At 47.6% G+C, this 22,829-nt stretch overlaps 1 protein-coding gene across 1 annotated transcript in view; it reads left to right on the forward strand.

Annotated features, from left to right (window-relative positions):
• The window catches only part of ACOXL (acyl-CoA oxidase like), a 341,287-nt gene that overhangs the window by 45,455 nt on the left and 273,003 nt on the right, over nucleotides 1-22,829 (forward strand). Inside the window, exons 7-9 of the mRNA XM_058683275.1 lie at nucleotides 505-591; nucleotides 2,628-2,700; nucleotides 6,852-6,984. Coding sequence (XP_058539258.1) covers nucleotides 505-591; nucleotides 2,628-2,700; nucleotides 6,852-6,984 — 293 coding nt within the window. The remainder of the gene's footprint in view (nucleotides 1-504; nucleotides 592-2,627; nucleotides 2,701-6,851; nucleotides 6,985-22,829) is intronic.

The following is a 22,829-nucleotide window of genomic DNA, read 5'->3' on the forward strand; positions in this document are numbered from 1 at the left end:
CCTTATTCCTAAATTAAACATTATCATAGGTATGTATGTATAGGAAAACGCATGGCATGTATAGATGGGGTTGGTACTATCTGTGGTTTCAGGCATTCACTGGGGTCTTGGAACATATCCCTGTGAACAAGGGCGGGGGGACTGCTGTATACGATTCAGTCATAGAACTGGCTGAGCTTCAGGATCAACACAATTGTATACTGTCCCAGGAAATGAATAAAGCTCTAATTATATCTTTAGAAAAGAGAGTTTATTATTTTTTTTAATGCTTATTTATTTATTTTTGAGAGAGAGAGAGAGCGAGTGGGGGTTGGGGGGGGCAGAGAGAGAGGGAGATAGAATCCCAAGCAGATTGTGCACTGGCAGCACAAAGCCTGATTCGGGGTTCGATCCCCTGAACCATGAGATCGTGACCTGAGCTGATATCTAGTCAGATGCTTAACTGACTGAGCCACTCAAGTGCCCTGAAAAGAGAGTTTCGCGCTGTCTCTTTGTCATCCTTAGGGCCCCACTGTTGCATTGTTCCTGTCCGCGATGAAAACGGAAGCTTGTACCCAGGAGTGACGGCCGTTGATACGATGTACAAAGACGGTGAGTCCCCAGGTGACCCCTCTCCTACCCTCATCTGCATCTTTTGCTGCTCCCTGCCTCCCTCCCCCAACCCGAGGGAGGATCTATAATAATTCACCAGAGCAGTGAAGGCAGAGAAGACTCTGATTTTGAAGCCCGATGAGAGTCTTTTATGTGAGAGCTGTTGGGGAATGTTGAGGATTGCCATTTAGGAATGTGCACTGGCCTCATTTTCTCCCAGCCTCTCGCATTTTCTAGTCGTGAGGCAGCTTCGCCCTGGGTAATTTTGCCTCCTCTCCTCTTCTTGGATGTGTGGGCTCTCAGAGGGTGGGTTGAGGTGCTCTCTCTCCTGCCCCTGAGCCACAGCCTGGTGTTGGTGCCCAGGAGGCCCCTGATGAATCCTAAGGACCGACCCGGCTTGCTGGGGCTGTTGTACCGCAGGCTGAGTGGCTTAAACAACAGCACTGTATTGTCTCACGGCTCTGGAGGCTCTAAGTCCAAGGCCAAGGTGCTGGCAGGGTTGGTTCCTTCTGAGGGCTGTGAGGGGGAATCTGTGCCAGGCCTCTCTCCTTGGCTTGTCCATGGCTGTCTCCATGCTTACATGGCGTTCTCCCTTCTCGTGCGCGTGTCTGTGTTCAGATGTCCCCTTTTAATAAGGACACCAGTCCATTGGATTAGGGCAACCCTAATGATCTTTTCTTAACTTCGTTACCTCTGTAAAGACCCTATCTGCAAATAAGGTCACATTCATAAGTACGGGGGTTAGAACTCGAACGTGTGGATTTTGGAGGGTGGGGGCACAATTCAATTTATAACACTTGGTGAGAGCAGGCCATACCCGTGGGCTCCACCGGTTGTCCACAGCCAAGGCCAAACCAAACCAAAGAAACAGGTGGGGAGAAGAAAAAGGAAAGAAGAAAAAGAAAAGAGGGACAAGAAGCCGATCCTTCGGTGGAGGGGATAGTCTCGCCTTGGCCTGTCAGTGTTTACTGACTGCCGCCATGGCTGCTGGAATGGGCGGCGGGTGGGGTTGTGAGTGCTCTAATTGTATCTCTCAGGGGTGACCGAGGCCCTTGCTGGCCTTTCCCCTTGAAAGCACCTCTTGAGCAGACGACCCAGCTCTTGTGAAGTGGTGCCAGACATTGAAAACACGGGCAACTTCAGAAAGTCTGCTTTGGTTTCCTTGTAAGCTTCTACCTGCAACCGTGTCCTTGTCAAGGGGTGATGTTTTATTTATTTATTTATTTATTTATTTATTTTTTAATTTTTGGGACAGAGAGAGACAGAGCATGAACGGGGGAGGGGCAGAGAGAGAGGGAGACACAGAATCGGAAACAGGCTCCAGGCTCCGAGCCATCAGCCCAGAGCCTGACGCGGGGCTCAAACTCACGGACCGTGAGATCGTGACCTGGCTGAAGTCGGACACTTAACCGACTGCGCCACCCAGGCGCCCCAAGGGGTGATGTTTTAAATAAAGACATTTACTAAGTAAAGACTTTTTTTCCTCTTCAGATTAAATCTTTCTAAGTGCAAAATGAACAAAAAGTAGACCCTAGACTCTGATAGGTATCATTAGGAAAAGGGCCCAGGGGCTTTCAGGAACCTTCTGGGGAGTTGGGTCACCCCAGCCACCCACTGCTGTTCTTGTGGCCATTTTCTCTTGTCTTTTTAGACACTTGGCTTCACACATGTACCCCTTGTGCTCTGAAGGAAGCACTGGGAAAGAGGAAAAATTTGACTTCTCTATCACTGGAGGAGTAAGCGGCTTTCCTGCCTTCTCTGAGTTCAGGCTGACATTCCTTCTGTTGCCTAGAGCTCTTCCTTTCCAAGTCACAGCACCGAGATCCTCCACCTGAGCCCAGGAGCACAGAAGGCACAGCTCCTCAAGAAAACAGAGAGCATCCCCACCCCCACCCCAAATAGGGAAGCATCAGCCATTCTGGGAGTGAAAAAAAGGGTTTTGAGTTTTAGTGGAGACAGGCCTGGGAAGGAGCAGGGGTAGTGGTTCAGATGCTAGCACGGATTTGCCCCCTGCAGCTCTCTTCTGCTCTCTCTAGGCCTGCGTGGTGTGGATAATGGGATTTTAATATTTCGCGAGGTTCGGATTCCAAGGGAGAACCTTCTGGATAAGTGAGTAGTTTTCTCTTTAACTCAGGTTGACTGTGTGTATGATCTCGTTGCTCTCCCAAACTAGGCCTGGTATCTCCGTCTCGCGGGCTGCATGTCTAGGCTGTCTTCGAACCATTCCCAGAAGTCTCTTGACTACCCACTGGAAAATGTGGATACAGAAATAGAAATAAATGAATATTACCGAGAATGCTGTTACCCAGACTTAATGATTGTTGCACACACTCTGATGTGCAACTCTAGACTTTTTTTCCATGCTAATGTACCAACGGAGAGAGGTATGTTTAATTTTTACTGCATGAGATCCACTTATAAATTCTATGTTTTATAATTCTTAATTCCTGTTTAACATTATGTCAAATGTTTTTATGCAACAGTAATTACGTGTACGCATTACCATTTTCAATATTGCCATGATAGACTATTGAATAAGTGATCTATGATTTATGTAATCCATCCCTTATTGTTGGGCATTTCGGTTGTTTCCTTGAAAACAAAAATTTTTTTTTTCTATTATACACCAGGTAGTGTTTGTCTTCTTTGCGGGTGGCAGGAGATAAGGTACCGCCTTTCAGCTTAATAGGCCGTTGTAACCCGTACTACTTGGATGGATAATGTCAGAGATGCTCAGTGTCACTATTTCCCAGCATCCCACTGGTGTCAGGGGTGGGTTAAATGATGAGGTGAAGGCTTCTTCTTCGGGCGCACTTTGAGGGTGGAGCTCTAGGGGTTCACATTACGCTTTGCCAAGGCCAAGAAACACGAATCACCTTTATTTTTCTCAACAGCATTTCATGTATCCGATGAAAATCCTGACCTCCAGTGCTATTGAAATCTGTGAAAAAGCAATCAATCAAGCTGTGCATAATCAGCTGTCTCCCTGCTTTATGATAGATTTTTCTTTAACACTTCACTCCTTTTCATTGCCTGCAAGCCCTTGCCAGCAGATGCCAAAAGTTTCAGAAAAATGTGTGGGAAACAAACTGTAAAAGGACCAAATTCTGTTGACTACCCACCTCCCCCCGCCGTGAAGTGGTAGGAAATAAAATAGAAACAACAAAAACATCTTCGCAGTGATCCTGATGTGTGCTGAAACCCTTAGGCCCCCTCAGGAGCTATCTGTTCCCGTGACAGCAGCCCTGAGGACTGCCAGCCTTCCCCAGAGGTGCCTGCACATTTCCTGGCCACTTATCAGCCACACTCCGCTCTGGGAGATGGGGAAGAGGGAAGGAAAGCCACATGTGGAGCTCCCCATGCCTCACCCACTCTAATGAGCTCTCAGTGGCCTGGCCAGTCTGCCAGAAGCTGGACCCATTGGTTTAGCATTCATCCAATGCCCTCGAGATTAGAAAGTTAGATTCAACCAGAAAGAAAAGTGATAGTGAACTACATGATCTGTAGAAGGTTTGAGAATTACATAGAATTTTTTTTGATAAGCAAGATTTTATTTTATATTTACAGTTTATTTATTTTCAGAGAGAGAGAGAGAGAGGGGGGGAGAGAGGGAGAGAGAGGGAGATCACGCAAGAGAGAGCACGCACACAAGCGGGGGAGAGGCAGAGAGAGAGAATCCCAAGCAGGGTCCAGGCTGTCAACGTGGAACTCGACTCAGGGATTGATGACTCTTGATTTTGACACAGATTGTGATCCCACGAACCGTGAGATCATGACCTGAGCCTAAATCAAGAGTAGGACACTTAACCGGTGGAGCCACCCATGTGCCCCAAGCAAGATTTGATTTTAAAGCCATTCCACTGGTATTTAAACTGCCCCCTAATATACCAGAGAACAGCAGTCGCAACACAGGTATTTTGAAGGAGGAGCCCCATTTTTGGGGTGTTGATAAAATGTATTCCAATAAATAGATGTTCAGATTCATTGGAATCCCTATGAAAATCCCAGTTACCTTTTTTTTTTTTCCAGAAATTGAGAAACTGATCCTAAAATTTATATGGCAACACAAGAGATTCAGAATAGCCAAAATAATCTTGCTAAAGAAGAACAAAGTAGGAGACTCACACTTCTGATCTGAAAATTTATTACAAATCTATAGTAATTGAGACAGTGTGATTATTACAGTGGATCCCCCTGAAAGCAGGTGGGAGGCAAAAAAGAAAAAGAAAAACCACTGTATTGGCATAAGGATAGATATGCAGACAGTGAAGTAGAATGGAGAGTCAAGGAATAAATTCTTACATTTATGGGAAATAAATATTCAACAAGGGTGATAAGACAATTTAACGAGGAAAGAATAGTCTTTTCAAGAAATAGTGTGGGGACAACTGGGTATTCACATGCAAAAGCCTGAATTTGGACTCTTATCTCATCCCATATATAAAAATTAACTCAAAATGGATCACAGATAGAGGCGCCTGGGTGGCTCAGTCGGTTGAGTGTCCTGGGCATCCAGCTCTTGAGTTCAGCTCGGGTCATGATCCCAGGACTGTGGGATCGACCCTGCAAGCGGGCTCTGCACTGAGGGTGGAGCCTGCTGGAGATTCTCTCTCTCTCTCTCTCTCTCTCTCTCTCTCTCTCTCTCTCTCTCCCTCTCTCTCTCCCCCCTCCTCCTCTGCCCCTCTCCCTGACTTAAGCTCTCTCATTCTCTCTCTCTCTCTCTCAAAAAAAAAAAAAGATCATAGATGTAAATGTAAGGGCCAAAACTGTAAAGCTCTTAGAAGAAAACTTGGGTGTGAATCTTTGTGACCTTAATTTAAGCACCAAAGCACAAACAATCAAACAAAAACAGAGATAAATTAGACTTGAGTGAAATTAAAAAACTTTTGCAACTCAAAGGACACTATGAAGAAAGTGAAAAGACGATGCACAGAATGGAAGAAAATATTTGGAAATCACATATGTTGTAATATATATATGATACATGTATACCATGTAGGTCATTTGCAAATCATACATATGTAGTATCCAGAATACAAAAGGAACTATTACCGTTCAACAATAAAAAGAAAAATGACCCACTTGAAAAATGAGCAAAGATCTGAATAGACATTTCTCCCAAGAAGATATGCAAATGGCTACTGAGCACATGAAAAGATGCTCAGCCTCATTGTCATTAGGGAAATGCCAATCAAAACCGCAATGAGACACCATTTTGCACCTGCTCAGATGGCTATAATAAAAGAGGCAGGCCATAATAAGGGTTGGCGAGGATGTGGAAAAATGGAAACCCTCCTATGCTGCTGGTGGGAATGTAAATGGTGTTGCTGATTTGGAAAAGAGTTTGGCACTTCTTCAAAACTTCAAAATTTTCGTAGGAGCCAGTGGCAGCTCTGTTCCTGGGGAGGTGTGGGAACATTGTTCACAAGAGAGTTGAAAACACGTCCGCCCAAAAACTTGTACACACGTGTGCATAGTGTAAATATTCATAGAATCCGTAGAAGGGGAAACGACCCAAGTGCCGATCAACGGATGAATGGATAAGCAAAATACGGTGACTCCAGACAATGGAATATCATTGGCCCACGAAAAGGAAGGAAGTATATGATACATGCTAAACCACGCATGAACCTTGAACACAGTGAGCTGAGTGAATGGAGGCAGACACAAAAGCCACACGTGGTATGATTCTGCTGATGTGAAATGTCCGGAGAAGACACATCCACAGAGATAGAGAGCAGCTTCATGGTTTCCAGGGCCTGGGGGTGTGATGGGGAGTGACCGCTAATAGTGTGAGGTTCCTTTTGGGGTGGTGAAATGTTGTGGAATTGGATAGTGGTAATGGTTGTACAAGTTTGTGAAGGTGCTAAAAACCATTGCATTGCATGCTTTAGAAGGGATTTTATGGTATTTGAATTGTATATCAACCACAAAAAAGCGGATCGATGTGTGGTCTTCACACTCGGGCTTCGCCGTTGGCTCAATGAGGGTGGTCCTCATCCTTCTTTTTGCCCGGAGCCGCTACTGAGTCACAGGCTGGTGGTGGCAGGGAACCTGCTTTTACTTTTCATGGGTCAAGCCTTTGTCAGAGTCTCCTGAGGAGATCTTGCCTCACCCTTGACTCTGCTATCTTGCGAGGGCGGTTCCAGAGACCTGTGGGACATCCCTGTGTGTGCATATGGTATCCTTTCTAGTGGTGCCAAGTTCTTCTTTTGTGTTAACCCTGCCCCTCTTTTCCACCTGCTTCTTCCCTACCCTAGGTTTGGCTCTGTGGCTCCAGATGGGCGGTCCCCTTCCCCTATTAAGAACAAGAGTGCAAGATTCAACGGGATGCTGGCAGCGCCGACCCCTTCAAGGTTAGCTGTGACTTTCCAAGCTATGGGTGCCACGAAGGTAGTCGACTCTGATTTGAATTTACATCACTGTTTATTCTCTGCTTATTCCAGGGATGGGTAACAGTTTCAGGAGCTGAGTTTCCTGAGCCACAGTTGGTATAATGTGGCTAAGGTTCATGGTTAGATACTGAGAAGCGCCAGTTGGCCATACCCAGAGAGCATTTCTGCACCCTTCTTATCATGGGATCCTATCCATCGGCATCTTAGATGTGCTGCTGATTATGGTGGGTGGAACATAGGCACTGTGGCAAAAGAGCCACAAACTTTGACCTGGGGGAACGGGTCATTCAGAACAGACGCATCTGCTGGAGAAGCAGCTAAAAGCCGACACGTGAGGGAAGGCTGGCATATCTCAGCTGAGTTTACTGGGGAGCTTTGATGGTCGTGTGGCTTTTTGGGGTGTGACATTCAGCGTCACAGGTTGGAGTCCATGAAGCCAGACCCCCGGAAGGCATCTCTACCTCGCCTCCTCCCATACCTTCCCCAATACCAACTAGTTTGGAAAGAGCAGCCCAGAGAGGAAAGTTCTGGAAGGCTCCTGCTCCTCCTCCTTCTCCTCCTCCTCCTCCTCCTCCTCAAGGCTCAGCATTATCTGTTCTCTGGGCCCTTTTCATCTCTTTGCATGAGGGAAAAGCCTGCTTTAAGCTCCACTGAGCTTGGTGAAGCTGGAAGAAAAATTAAGAAACCCATGAATATACATTGTGGCTTGAATCCAATTTTTCCATCAAGAAGGAATAAATTTCATTCGCCTGACATCAGCACAAAGTCGTCTGACTAGCAGGAAAATCCTTCTTTACTCATTTCCACTGTGTTGGTCCGGCTTCCCAGGCTTCCCAGGAAGCCTGCCTGACAGGAGCTTCCCTGTGTTTTGTGTTTCCTGTCAGCTGGTATGACTGTGATGCCGTGAACACCCACACTCCGTACGGAGCCAGTGACCTCAAGTCTGCCCATGGGCACTGCTTCCCACCCTTGTTTTTCGGCGGCCCTTAAAGCGTGTTCAGTTCTGAAGCCCCGCGTCAGGAGTGGCTCAGCTGGTTGGTCCCCTTAGCTGAATCATCTGACAAATGAATGAGCTTGTGATGAACTGGGTGCAGAGGTGAGGCCAAGGCTCTATCCAGCACAGCATCAGAGTGCTGAGGAGGACTTCTTCTTCAAGTCTGTCATAGAAACCATTGCAGCCATTTCGAGACTCCAGAAAGAGGCAAAAGGAGAGAAGCCAGTGAGCTGAGGATTACGTTGTAGATGGGACAAAATCGGATTCAGGATCAGCTGGTGCCTCGATGGCAGTATCTGCATAATATCCCCTGTGATGGTAGGAGCCTTGGGGTCCCTTTGCGGAGAGTGTGCTCAGTGAACACGAAGGCCCCTGCTGGCTCCCGCCTAGAAGGCGGTGCAGAAAGCCTATGCTTTATGTTTCCAAGTGGGCGATGCTGTGTGAAGGACGCCCAGGCTGCCGGCAGCCCCATTAGCTCATTCAGCCTAGTGCTGGAGTCCCGAGGGGCAGGATCAGGACAGCAGAGATGGGGAAGTGGCAGACCTTCTGGAAGAGACTTGATTTTGAGTATCACCAGATCTGGAGCAAAGAAGATGGGAGAGAGGAGACAGAGTGGATGATTCTTTTCTTTTATGTTTATTTGATTTTGAGAGAGAGAGAGAAAGAGAGAGACAGCATGAGCAGGGGACGGGCAGGGAGAGGGAGAGAGAGCATCCCAAGCAGGCTCCGCACTGTCAGCGGGGAGCCCGACGCAGGGCTGGAACTCATGACTCGTGAGGTCATGACCTGAGTCCAAATCAAGAGTCGGCGGCTTAACCGGCTGAGCCGCCCCGGCGCCCCCAGAGTGGCTGATTTTTTAAAAGGTGTGCATTCTCCATTCTACTGAACGCTGGCACCGTAGAGGCATTATCTTGATCATGGGCTCTGAAGTCAGAAAACCAAGGGCTCCAGTCTCAGCAGTGGGGTCGTGGGCAAATCAAGAGCCCTCCTTAAGCCTTAGTTTCCTTGCCTGTGAAACGGGCCTTGTGATAACCGTGAGGCATGAGTGAGGGGGGTGTGGAGAGCACTGGCACGGAGCAGATGTTCAATAGCTCCGAGCCATTACTGACGTGATGCCTGTTGCCAGTGCCGCTGTTGCTGGGAAGACAGCAGCTGGCTGTAAGAAAGGAATAAATGGGCTTTTCCAGGAAAACAGATGCCTGGAATCCTGGCCTGCAGGTAACGAGGCAAGTCTGAGACGTTTTGCAGAAGTGCGTAGTTTCCTTTGGATTCCTCTGCATCTGAAGCAAAATGCAGTGGCCGTGAGTCAGCACCTGCCCTGCCCAGGAGGCAGGTCGACTCTGTGACAGGGAGACCCGCTCGCGGAGCCTGCGACTCTGCACGGTTCGGGTGCCCCCGCTGCGCTCTGCCCTGATGGACAGCGACCCTGGCCACTGTGATCTCATCGCGCGCGTCTCGGGCGAGGATGATCTCACCCGTCCTCTTGGCAACTCCTCCTCTCCCAGGGCTCAAACGCATGACAGATGTTTTCTCGGCTGAAACCTAAGACGGCCCTGCTTGTTCTGCTCTCGCTGATGAGTGGAAAAATGGATCCTTTTCTCCTCCGTGCATTCCTCATGTGTTAGAAAACTGTCACCGCGGCTCCCCATGGTGACATTTTGCTCAAGGCTGAGCATGCCCCGTCCTTTTAAACTTTGCCCAGATGTCTTATTCTTCATGGTTCTCTCTCATTTCCATAGTTTCTCAGCATTTTCAGATTTTTCTCTTAAAGGCTTGCCTTAATAGCCTTCCTCCAATTTGTGTCCAGAGTGCTGTGCCAGATTAAGTGATTAGCAGGAACAAAAGGAAAAGGAAACCAAGACGTTTGGCAGGGGTGGGAGGTGGGGGCTTGGGAGGGCTCTGTAGCTGAAGTGGGGAGGCTGGGAGGCCTTTCCAGAAGGAGGAGGGAAGTGGGGGAAAGTCACCGTGAGTTTGGAGGCAGAAGTAGAGGGAGTGTGAAATGTGAAGGAGGTCTAGCCCATCGTTTTGGGTTAATTTTGTGTGGAAGTAGATATTTCAGCATAAGACAAGCTGGTCCCCGCTCGCCTAAGGGTCTTCCCTAGTCTTTTTCTTTTTTTGACGTTCATTTGTTTTTGAGAGAGAGAGAGAGAGAGAGAGAGAGAGTGCGATCGGGGGAGGGGCAGAGAGCGAGGGAGACAGAATCCGAAGCAGGCTCCAGGCTCCATCCGAGCTGTCCGCACAGAGCCCGAACTCACGGACAGTGAGATCATGACCCCTGAGCCAAAGTCAGACGCTTAACCGACCGAGCCCCTCCCTAGTCTTTTAAAGTAGGTATTGCACAGAAGCGGGGTCTCTCCCCCAGAGTCCTGAGCCGCTCTGGGAGGGGCTGGGGAGCCTGCATTTGCAGCAAGTTCCCAGGTGATGCTGCCTTTACCGGTTGGGCACCGCACTTGGAGAACCCTTGTGCAGAGCGGATGCCTACCGTTGTAACTTTCCAGCCCTGTCCCAGCCACCTTGTCACCCTCCTGGCCTCCCAGGGCCCCTAGGATCGTGGCCCAAGTTCTCTTCTGGTCTCTAGTGACTTGCATGACTTCTCACTCCACCCTCCTTCTCACATGCTGTTGTGCTGCCTAGCAAGCCCACCCCCACTTTTCACTTGGTGAGTTTTCGTGTACATGTCAGAGCTCAGGCGAGTGTCCCTTCTTCAGGAAGGTCACAGCCTTCGGGTGGTGCTTCTGTCATGTGCCCAAGGCACTGCACTCCCCCTTGCAGCATTTATTATGGTTACGACCAGCTAAAGACATGATAGGCCGTTTCTGCGTCCTTGCTAGCCTAAAAGCTCATTGCAGTGCGGGCCCTGCCGGCTTCATTCACGGCTGAGTGTTCAGCTTCCCACGTGGTAGGGCACATAGTAGGAGCACAGCGAGTATGAGTTGACAGAACGAATGAAGAATGCATCAGAATCCACAAACTGATTTGTGAACTAAGCATTCAACACGTGTTTATTCTCATGCCCCACACCCCAACCCCTCGACCCATTCCAGGGTGGCAGGGAAGAAGGATGTTGCTAACCCCTTCCTTCGGACTCTACATGTAATATGTGCTTTACAGGTGTTAACTTCTTTCTCCTCACAACAGCTCTGAGAGAGTTCCGTTGGTATATGGGGAAACTGAGGCATGAGGAGGTTCAAGGAATCTGTCCAAGGTGGGCATTGAATATCCATAGGCTGACTCTGCTGGTCCTTGGTAAGGGAGACGGAAGGAAGGTCATACCCTGGTATGTTGTGTAGATAAGATTGACATGTAGATATTATTGAAAGATACGGTTGACTTTGGTGGGAACAGGGGCAGCCCAAATGCACTACATGAAACCTAAGAAGCTGGAGGTTCTCAGGCATGTTCATGAGCTGCCCAATTAGCTGAGTTACAGCTTTGGGCCACAGAAGGCCGTGAGCTGGCCTGTGAGTTGTTGGCTGAGGAAGATCCTCACCACAGCCGCCAACCAGGTCTGCAGCTGCTGGGAGCCGTGCTCCTCCTTCTCGCCTTATCCTAGTGCCAGTGCTGAGGCAGGCAGAGGGAAGATGCCCCATATAAAGTTGTTCGGTTGAGATGTGTGGGAGTGACATGCATGGAAACAGCTGGAATGTTGTGCTTACTCCAGAGGCCATTAACAGCATGGACTCCGGAACCAGCCTCTTGGATTTGCAGCCTGCCTCTGCATGACCTTGGCAAGTCACTGAGCCTCGCCACGCCCCTAAAAAGAAACACAGCACTGCCTCGTAGAGCTGTTGTAATACAGGCCTGAGTGGGTCAGCACCTGTAAAGGGCTTCTAGGGTGCAGGCATACACTAAATCGTCAATACGCGGAGGCTGCTATTATTATTATTATAAGGGATGTGGGGGCTTATGTGATCAAGGTCAGGAACGTAGATCGTGAAAATGACCTCTGAGGTTGTGGGGATACCAAACTGGGTTTATAACCCATGCTCAGCCCTCTGTGGTACTGGTGCTTGAGCTGACAGTGGAGAATTATGAGGCTGAAGCTGGATGTGGCTGAAAATTGTCTGTGGTCATGGGTGTCTGTGGATATGGGATGGAGAGCAGTGAGGTCCATGCCATCTGACTGTCTTCCTGGGGTGCAGTGAAGGACACATGGTCTTGAGAGAAGAGTGGAGAGAGTGAATGACCCTCTCTGAGTCATAAAAGGTTGCGGTATGTATGATGATGGATAGCTTTTCCCACTTCCTGGGGCTGAAGGGAGAGCAAAGGGAAGAAAATGGTGTCATGTGGGACACTCAGAACTTGTGACGGGAACATGATCTTTTCTGATAGTGAGCCTTGTTGGACATGAATAAAGGGCCTAAGGAAGCTGGTAGGGTCCACGTTTTCAAGAGAGTCTCTCTCTCCCCTATTGATGGGAGTGCGGGGATATCCTGGCCTTGAATAACCTTTTCAAGACCTTTGACTGTAAGGTTTCATGGAGAATTAGAACAACAAAGAAGAAGAGGTAGGGGGTAAATGAGTCTTCTGAGTCAAAGTGAGCTCTTTAAACCACAAGGGGCGTGATGGCACGTTAGGTGAACACAGCTGAGCAGGCTGTGTGTTCCTGCTGTTCTCTGGCCTTAGCTTGGGGCTTCCCCTTCACCCAGGCTTTGACACATCCTCAGAGATGTCTGGGATGTGAGTGTTCTTACCCTGGTGCTGGCTCCTGCATCTGGCTCTGTGTGCTTTAGTCACTGGCTGGGGCTGGGGCTGGGCAGCTCGTGTCAGAGTGTGACAGTTTGCCTGCCCTGACAGCCATGAACCAGATGCTATGACATTTTTCCCCGAGTTGATGCTCCCTCAGTCCCTAAAATTAATAACCTCAATTTCTGTGGCTACCACTATGATAATATCAAGTTTTTGTCTGTTTAATTCTTGCTAGGAGGTCACCCACTGTAATTTTCTTCTGGAATCATTTTATGTTTACCTCTCCTTCTTGTCACTCAGTTTGATCTTATTTTTATTATTATAAATAGAACATTTAGTGGGCAGAGACCATGTCTTTTTATTCAGCTTTAGTGTAGGTCCCAGTAGAGCACTAAAAGTCATGCAGTCTTTTTATCCTTCCCTCCTTCCTTCCTTCCTTCCTTCCTTCCTTCCTTCCTTCCTTCCACTCACCTATCCATCCATCCATCCATCCACTAATCAATCAGCTGTCAGTGTTCACACTCATAGACCCACCTGTCCATTCATCCATCTGTCTGTCCATCTATCTGTCCATCCAGCTCACCCATTCATCCATCTGTTTATCCACTGATCCACTCACCTATCCATCCATCCATCCATCCATCCATCCATCCATCCATCCATCCACCCATCTACCCACCCATCCCACTTCAAAGACTCTGAACACAAGGGTGATCCATTCATGAATGATTTCATAGTTAACGGGGAGCTACAGAATGTTCTAAAGAAAAGCAGTCACCTTTCTAATGGATACCATATTTTAGAAAAACTCCCTAGGCAAGAGTGTGTCAGGAGGAGTCAGAGGCATACACCATCCTCCAGAGCCTGGCCCTCACCCAACAGTAAGGACTAAGAAGCATCTCTGTAGGGTCTTGTACCCACGAGGGCTTGGGGTGGGGACTAAACTGAATGGGATTGGATGGAAATGGAAGTACTCTGACAATGATCGCACTGAGACTTCTGCCTTGTCAAGAGGCATGGAATAATGGAGGGTAGAGTGAGGGGAGGAGATGGGTTCCCTAGAGTAATGTCTTGAAAATGTGTGATGCTCACAAGTGTGTGGGTCATTGAAATTCAGGAGGCAAAGTTGACTGATGTTTATTCCGTTGACACTTTTGTGATGTGGCCAGTCATTTGGTATCACAGAGAGTTGGAGCACTGAAAATGGAGCTCATCCTGTGTGAGTTGTATACTTGTCTTTTTAGACGTGTATGCTTTGAGGAAGTAGATTCACATTGCTCATCTCGTTCTACTCAGGTTGACATTATTCTTTCTCTAGCGTCCTCACACATACATACACAGGTGTAAGGGGCAGAGTAGCAGGACTTGTTCCAATGCCGGGGAAGACCCATGGGATGGATAAAGGGGTTTGAGCTGGGTGAGCCTCAGAGGGGCCATCTGTGAAATAGTTTCCAGTTTTCTGGTGTAGAAACTTCTTCCCCAGGTTGACCGCCAGAGGGTAGCAAATACCAATAATGACTTGCAGATTATTTTTCTTATCTATTTCTTTGCTTTTGTATGGAAGAAAAGGCTGGGATTTTGTTGCTCTCATCAGTTTAGTGCCTTGTCAGCTATGAGTGCTGATTATTACAAAGTGGTCAATATAAGGAGAATGGGGGTGCATCAGCTGAGTAACTGTCTGGCTCAAGACCAAGATTGTATGTAGGATGCAGTTATCTGGATGACTCTTCAGGATATAATTTGACTCACAAATGTCTTAAAAAATAAGTTTGCAGCATTTGGGGCGGGCGTGAAAATGGTGAAAAATTTTATCTGTGGTGTTTCCATGGCAGTTTACATTTTTAACAACTGAAATTTAAACATTGATTCTTTAAAAGGCACATCTGCTGCCTTTTCCCCCAAAGAGCAAAGAGCTAAGGATCCAGTACAACTACAGAGAAGTAGCACATGACATGAATTTTTGAAGTGGTTATTTTAAAGAATTACCGTTTCGAATGTACTTCGATTCTGTGAGCACATGTTGGATGAGACGCTGTGGGTAGTGAGCGGAGCTGACCGGGAGCAGGTGTGTGCCCCCCGGGAGCTCCTGGTGTAGCCAGGGAACTGAGATACTTCAGCACTGTGAGGGGCTCCCTGTGAGGAGGCCTCCAGGGGTTGCACTGGCAGGAGGGGAGAGGGGGTGGCGATGGTATGGAGAATAACCCTTCATAGAAGGAGAGCCCTGAGATTTTTATGGTTGGAAGCGACCTCAGAGATAAGAGTCCAGTGCAGCCATTTCTAAATGAGGTCTCCGGGTCTCTCAGGCACAAAGACCTAGAAGTTGACCTCCAGCACTGAGCAAAGTCTCCAGGTCACATCTGCAGGTGGACAGCCCGAGAGCACAGGTGGTATATGGAGTTTTTCCGTGCCGTAGGAGAGGAAAGCCTTGGGCATCCCTCCCCCTTTGATGTGGCCGAGGAATGTGAGATGTCTGTGACTCTGAGAACATTTCAAGGAACAGAGCTCTCGTGAACTAAGTCATCAGAGGCTGAGAAAACCTTGTAGGAAACCCCAGTCTCCTCAAACCCTGCACTGTGGCCGTGGCGGCGCTGAGAGCGGCGGTGACGCTGTTGCCAGTGTAGACTGCTTCCAAGCTGCTCTGAGCCCGGGTCCTGCCTCGGGCTTGCCTTCCTCGGCTCTCGCAGCCCGCTCACCTAGGACAGGTAGAAAGAGCGCCCAGGCTGCAGCTGTGAGGAGCGTCATCGGCCCTGTTGTCCGTCTCCAGGGAGCATCATTTGCACCAGCCGGGAGGTCAAGTGTGGATGATGAACGGCTGGCTTGCTGTCCTTAGGAGCTTGTCTACCGGAAACTTGATACTCCGTGTAGCACAAATGCCCGTGCAGGCCTCCGTACCTTTTCCTTCCTCCACATTTCATTAACTCCATTCTTCCGTCCCTGTGGATGAATCTGTGCGTTGGTAGGTTCTCAGAGAGAAAGGCGACAGGAGCTCAAGCCATCACCAGATAATAACTCCACATACTGAGTGCTTCCCTGAGCGTTTTATCCGTCATCACTCCTTTAGTTGTCACGGCCACCCTGTGAGATGGGTGCCGTCACCATCCCTGTCTTCCAGATGAGAAAACGGAGACATGGAGAAATGGTAACAGCTCGCGCTGGGTCCACCGGGCCTCACAAGGCGGCAGTCCGCCGCTGGGGTCCTGCCCTTTGCCCGCACCGGGATGGCTTTTTCAATCCTCAAGCAAGGAGTTCTGTGAGCCCGGCCTGGACCCTGCTCACCGACACTCTGGGACCACTTTGGCGCACGATCGTATTTGCTTTGGTTAACCAAACCAAACCAAAAATTAAAAAAGGAATTCGTCTCCATTTAAAAACGTGGCAGTTCCACTGAGACTGGGATCTGGCAGATGCCAAATGGTTAGCGGCTGGGCCAGAATCCCGGCTTCTTTCTCCACTGTGGCCTGGGACCTGATTTGTTTTTTAGTGGCACTGTCTACTTTGCATGATCGCCGTGTGTCACAGTGGTCCTGAGCATCCATCTGTCTGTGTGCTGGGAGCAGGACTGGGGAGGGGAGACAGGCTGACCCAGCCTTTGTATCCAGTGTCCTTCTTTTATGGGCCAAAGGTCCATTCATAGTGAACATTTGTTGAGTGTGCACAACTCTGAGCTCAGTTCAGTGGGATGATTTTTATTTTTATTTTATTTAATTTTTTTAAATGTTTATACTTTTGAGAGAGAGAGAGACAGAGGCAAAGAGAGAGAGAGAGAGAGAGAGAGAGAGAGAGAGAACGAGCGGGGGAGGGGCAGAGAGAGAGGGAGACACAGAATCTGAAGCAGGCTCCAGGCTCTGAGCTGTCAGCACAGAGCCTGATGTGGGCTTGAACCCATGAACCACGAGATCATGACCTGAGCTGAAGTCGGACACTTAACTGACTGAGCCACCCAGGTGCCCCTGTGTAATTATTTTTAATTTTTAAGAGCTCTTTCTCTTAACTATTCATTTTCTATAGGTATATGCTTTTGTTTTTTAGATGCAGTAGTTCTGTAATCTCTCTATAGAGATCAGTTGGAGATTTTTTTCAGAGTTCTCTTCTCTAAATTCTCAGTTTTTTTCCCCTACAGGGTCAGTTGGGATCAAGTAGAGAGAGAGAGGGTTGGGGGGCAGAGAGACTGGAACCCATCAATTACAATCAATGTGAGGTTAGTGCTAAGATGGGGTTATTAGCAGGACCAGGCCAAGGGCCACCAGGCTCAGCGTAAGCCATTCAGAGGAGTGTTCCCCCAAAGACTTTACACTGACTTTTCAAGGATAAGTAGAAACTGCTTGGGAAATAAAGTGGAGGAAGAACATTCCAGGCAGAGGGGAGACCATGCATGAAGGCACAGGGGGGTAAACCAATGAAGCCCATTGTGGATGAACAGAAGGCTCTGTGTGGCCAGAGTTCGTATGGCCTGCTTGAGAAGTCATAGTGGTTATCCACCCCCCTAACCAAGCTGGCGGGTAAGCTGGGGCCATAATGGAAAAGGGCTCGTGAGCCATGGAGAACCTGCAAAGGAAGGGTTGCATGCGGGGTAAGAACGTGACCAGAATTGCATTTTAGATGGACTGTCATGGTAGATGGGTGGAAGATAGAGAGGGTGAAGGGTCCGGAGTTGGGACTAGGATAGTGGTCCAAGTAAGACATGATACACCGTTGGTATGGAAGGGGTGAGGGAAAGAATAAGGTGTTTATGGGAAGGACAGAATAGAGAGGATATTGGAGATGATTGGATGTGAGAGACCAAGGATGACAGCAGGTCTGGCTTTGGTGACTGCATGACTTGAATTCATTCAGGGAGTTAAGAAGGATGGGGCGCCTGGGTGGCGCAGTCGGTTAAGCGTCCGACTTCAGCCAGGTCACGATCTCGCGGTCCGTGAGTTCGAGCCCCGCGTCGGGCTCTGGGCTGATGGCTCGGAGCCTGGAGCCTGTTTCCGATTCTGTGTCTCCCTCTCTCTCTGCCCCTCCCCCATTCATGCTCTGTCTCTGTCTGTCCCAAAAATAAAAATAAAAAACATTAAAAAAAAAAAAATTTAAAAAAAAAGAAGGAGTTGCCTCCTCTGCTCCCACCGATAGAAAGTTTCCTTTCAATATACACCTGGCTTGACTCTACCCTTTACTTACACTACCACAGGGGTTGTGCAGTGACCTACCTCGCTGGAAAGCTGGAGATCAATACCTTGGCATTTTTGGAGGCCTGCTGTCCCCCTTCCCCCTTCCTCAAGGAGCTGGTGTTGAGGGCTGGCCCCTTCTCATGGGGAGGCCTTCCTGTCTAGCGTTGCTGGGACTGCACGGACAAGTGCGTCTGAGGCTGGGCTGCGGTATGAGCGAGTCCGCTTCCTCTAGCCTGGCTTGAATCAATAAGAAAGGCGACATTTTGGCCTGTGTCCACTGTTACTTGCTTTATTTCTCAATTAGCATAAAAGCCAGGTGGGGGTGTCTTGTAAAACGCAATGTAGGGACCGTAAAAGGGAGGGATGTTGGCCATATTTAAGCACAGTCCCCTGCTCCTGTGAGGATATGTGGCCCTACTACATTATTACACGGTTTAGGGTAGGGGGAAATCCTGCCTGCGTTGTAGGGAATCCCTCTGGATCAGACTTGACCACAGTTTGGAGACGTGTGGCTGGAGCAGGAAGACGTAAACTGGAGAATGGACACTCCCTGCCTGCAAGGTTGGCCCTGGGTGGAGTGCCTGAGGGCTTCTATGGAATCACCTCTATTTGCTGCTCAGAAAACTCAGAAGCAAGTAGGTCTTGCCTGGGGTGCCTGACCTGGGAGGTCAGTCTTTGGGAATGTCAGCTTTAAGAGAGGAGGATCTGTGTCTTCTTGGTCACCGTTGTCCCCTCTGAACTTAGAACAGGGGTTGGCACTAAGTAAGCACATAGTGAATGAATGGATGAATGGATGGATGGATGGATGGATGGATGGATGGATATAGGGATGAAGGGAAGGCTTCTTTGATGGAGAAGAAGTCAGTCCAGATGACAGCTCCATGGAGATCAGATGCATGTCATTTGGTGGCATTTTAAATGAATTAAGGGCAGTGAACCCTGATCTGAATCTTTAAAAAAATTAAAAGCAGATATTCTCCATTTCTTCTGTGTGTGTACCAGACTTTCATTTTATAACTCTGGAGCTTGCCCACATCAGGGTATATTCAGTCCATGAAGGCGTCTATACAGGCAGAGACTATTTTGGTTTTTTTTTATTTCCTGCAGATCTCACTTGCTCCCTGGCTCACCCTTGCAGATTGCTCATGGGTGAGCCTCATGGGTCTGACGACATTGTCAGTGTGACTGGAGTGCTATTCTGGGCAGATGACCGCACAGGTCTGGGGATGGTCTCTCATTCTCTAGAGATGGCCGAGTAACAGGATTAAAGCTTCAGAGCACGGCCCCGGTCCCAGCCTGGAGGAGTTGGGTTAAGGGGGATTCTTTCTGGGCGACAGAAATGATCTCATACTCAGCACTACAGATCCGACTGAAGTTCCTCAGACGGGCCACACCTTGGAACATCTGGGCTCTGCCCATGACTTCCCCGTCTCCTTTGCCATTCAGCCATTCTGTCCAAGGGTAGCTGTCCTTTCCTCAGGAAACTTCCCCGCCCTTGCAGCTGCCCTTCCTGCGTGGAGCCCTCACGGCACCTCGCGTGTGGGGCCCCAGATGTCAACTGTTGCCTGCTTCTCCGTCTGGCAGTTAGACTGGCAGCTGCTAGAGGACGGGGGGCCTCACGCAGCGGCAGGTGCCGAGGAGGCCCTCGATAAATATCGGCGAACTGACTCAGCCCCGGGGACCCCCCAGCCCCTCGCCGGCATCTTTGCTCTAAGGAAGTCCAGGAGCAGGGAAAGGGAGCTGCCGTGTGCTGACCGCTCACTGACGGGCCAGACGCGCGATGCTGCGTGTGCATTTTCTCACCCAGCGCTCATGACAGCTCTACCCTGGTCCCCACTTTACAGATGAGAAGACAGAGGCCCTGTGAGCTAAGGTAGCTTGGCAAGGGCACATGGCTCACGTGGGGCAATGCAGTGTTGTGCCCACCTCGCCCTCGAATGGCTTGAGGGTCTCTCTTGAACAGCTCTTGTCAAAGACCCCCTTTTAAAAAATTCTTTCTCTCGGGGCGCCTGGGTGGCTCGGTCGGTTAAGCGGCCGACTTTGGCTCAGGTCGCGATCTCGCGGTCCGTGAGTTCGGGCCCCATGTCGGGCTCTGTGCTGACCGCTCAGAGCCTGGAGCCTGTTTCAGATTCTGTGCCTCCCTCTCTCTCTGCCCCTCCCCTGTTCATGCTGTCTCTCTCTGTCTCAAAAATAAACGTTAAAAAAATTAAAAAAAAAAAATAAAAAATCTTTCTCTTTTTACCTGAAGTATAGTTGACATACGATAGTATATTAGCTTCAGGTATACAACAGAGTGATTTGACATTTACGTACTTTACTCTCCACTCAACGGGAAGTGTGGCCACCGTCTGCCACCCTGCAAAGTTATTACAATATCACTGACTATCTTCCCTATGTTGTACTTTTCATCCCCGAGACTGATTTATAACTGGAATTTTGTAACTTTTAATCCCCCTCACCTGTGTCGTGCCCCCCTGCCCCTCCTCTCCGGCAACCACCAGTTTTTTTTTTCTCTGTCCTTAATGAGTCTTTCTGGTTTTTTTTTTGTTTGTTCATTTGTTTTGTTTTTTGGATCCCATATGTAAGTGAAATAAGACGCCATTCGTCTTTCTCTGTCTGACTTATTTCACTTAGCATAATACCCCCTAGGTCTATCCGCATCATGAATCGCAAGATTTCGTCCTTTTCATGGCTGAATCCATTGTGGTATTTACATACCACATCTTCTTTGCCTGGTCATCTATCAGTGGACACTTAGGTTGCTTCCATATCTTGGCTGTGGTAGACAATGCTGTAACAATAGCACATGTCTTTTTGAATTAGTGTTTTTTTTTTTTTTATTTTTTTATTTTTTTATTTTTTAATTTTTGGGACAGAGAGAGACAGAGCATGAACGGGGGAGGGGCAGAGAGAGAGGGAGACACAGAATCGGAAACAGGCTCCAGGCTCTGAGCGGTCAGCCCAGAGCCTGACGCGGGGCTCGAACTCACGGACCGCGAGATCGTGACCTGGCTGAAGTCGGACGCTTAACCGACTGCGCCACCCAGGCGCCCCTGAATTAGTGTTTTTCTTTTTCTTCCAGTAAATACTCAGAAGCAGAATTACCGGGTCGCACATATTTCTGTTTCTAATTTTTTGAAGAACCTCTATACTGTTTTCCATAGTGGCTGCACCAATTTGCGTAAGGGTTCCGTTTTCTCCACATTCTCGCAAACACTTATGTTTTTTGTCTTTTTGATAGTAGCCATTTTGACTGGTGTGGGAGGATATCTCATTGTGGTTTTGATTTGTGTTTCCCTGATGATGAGCGATGTTGAGCATCTTTCCATGTTTTTGTTGGCCATCTGCATGTCTTCTTTGGAGAAATGTCTGTTCAGGTCTTCTGCCCATTTTTAAATCAGATTGTTTGTTTTCTTTGGTGTTGAGTTGTATGAATTCTTTATACGCTTTGGATATTAACCCCTTTTCAGAAATACTGTTTGCAAATGGCCTCTCCCATTCAGTGGGTTGGCTTTTTGTTTTGTTGATGGTTTCCTTTGTTGTGCAACAGCTTTTTAGTTTGATGTAGTCCCAGTTTTTTATTTTTGTTTTTGTTGCCCTTGTCTGGGGAGACAGATCCAAAAAAATATTGCTAAGACCAATGTCCAACAGTTTAGTGCCCATGTTTCCCTTTGGGAAATTTATAGTTTAGGTGTCACATTTAGGACCCTATCCATTTTGAGTTTATTTTTGTGTATGGTATAAGAAAGGGGTCTAGTTTCATTCTTTTACATGTAGCTGTCCAGTTTTCTCAACACCACTTATAAAAGATAGTCTTTTTTCCACCGTATATTCTTTTTTTTTTAAGTTTATTTATTTTGAGAGAGAGAGAGAGCACAAGCACGGGAGGGGCAGAGAGAGGGAGAGAGAGGATCCCAAGCAGGCTTTGCATTGCCAGTCCAGATCCTGACGTGGGGCTCAAACTCACAAACTGTGAGATCATGACCTGAGTCGAAACCAAGAGTTGGACACTTAACCGACTGAGCCACCCAAGTGCCCCTTCTCATTGTAAATTCTTGCCTCTTTGTTGTATATCAATTGACCATATAAGTGTGGGTTTATTTCTCAGTTCTCTATTCTGTTCTATTGATTTATGTGTCTATCTTATTTTTGTGCCAGTACCATGCTGTTTTGATTAATATAGCTTTGTAGTATTGTTTGAAATCTGGGCTTGTGATTTCTCCAGCTTTGTTCTTCTTTTTTTCGAGATTGCCCTGGCTGTTTGGGGTCTTTCGTGGTTGCATACAAATTTTAAGATATTGGTTCTAGTTCTGTGAAAATACTGTTGCTATTTTGATAGGGATTGAATTGAATCTGTAGATTGCTTTGGGTAGTATGGATATTTTCACATTATTAATTCTTTCATTCTATGGGTATGTTCCATTTATTTGTGTCCTCTTCAGTTTGTTTCTTCAGTGTCTTATAGTTTATAGAGTACATGTCTCTCACCTCCTTAAATTTATTTTTTAAATTAAATTATTCCTAGATATTTTATTTTTTTGTTGCAGTTGTAAACAGGGTTATTTTCTTAATTTCTCTTTCTGCTAGTTTGTCATTAGCATAGAGAAACAATATACAGAAGTTTCTGTATATTAATTTTGTATCCTTTAACTTAGCTGAATTCATGTATTAGTTCTGAAAGTTTTTTGGTGGAGTCTTTAGGGTTTTCTAGATGTGGTATCATGTCATCTGCAAATAGGGACAGTTTTACTTCTTCGTTACTAATTTGGATGCCTTTTAATTTCTTTTTCTTGTCTTATGGCTGGGTCTAGGACTTCAAGTGCGACATTGAATAAAAGTAATAAGAGTGGACAACCTTGTCTTGTTTCTGGTCTTAGAAAAAAAAAGCTTTTGGCTTTTTACCTCTGAGTATTATGTTACTGTGGGTTTGTCATATATGGCCTTTAGTATGTTGAAGTGTGTTTCTTCTATACCCACTTTTTCTTTTAAGATTTTTATTTTTTTAAGTAA

The sequence above is a fragment of the Neofelis nebulosa genome, chromosome 9, assembly GCF_028018385.1.
Source record: "Neofelis nebulosa isolate mNeoNeb1 chromosome 9, mNeoNeb1.pri, whole genome shotgun sequence".
Taxonomy (NCBI): Eukaryota; Metazoa; Chordata; class Mammalia; order Carnivora; family Felidae; genus Neofelis; species Neofelis nebulosa.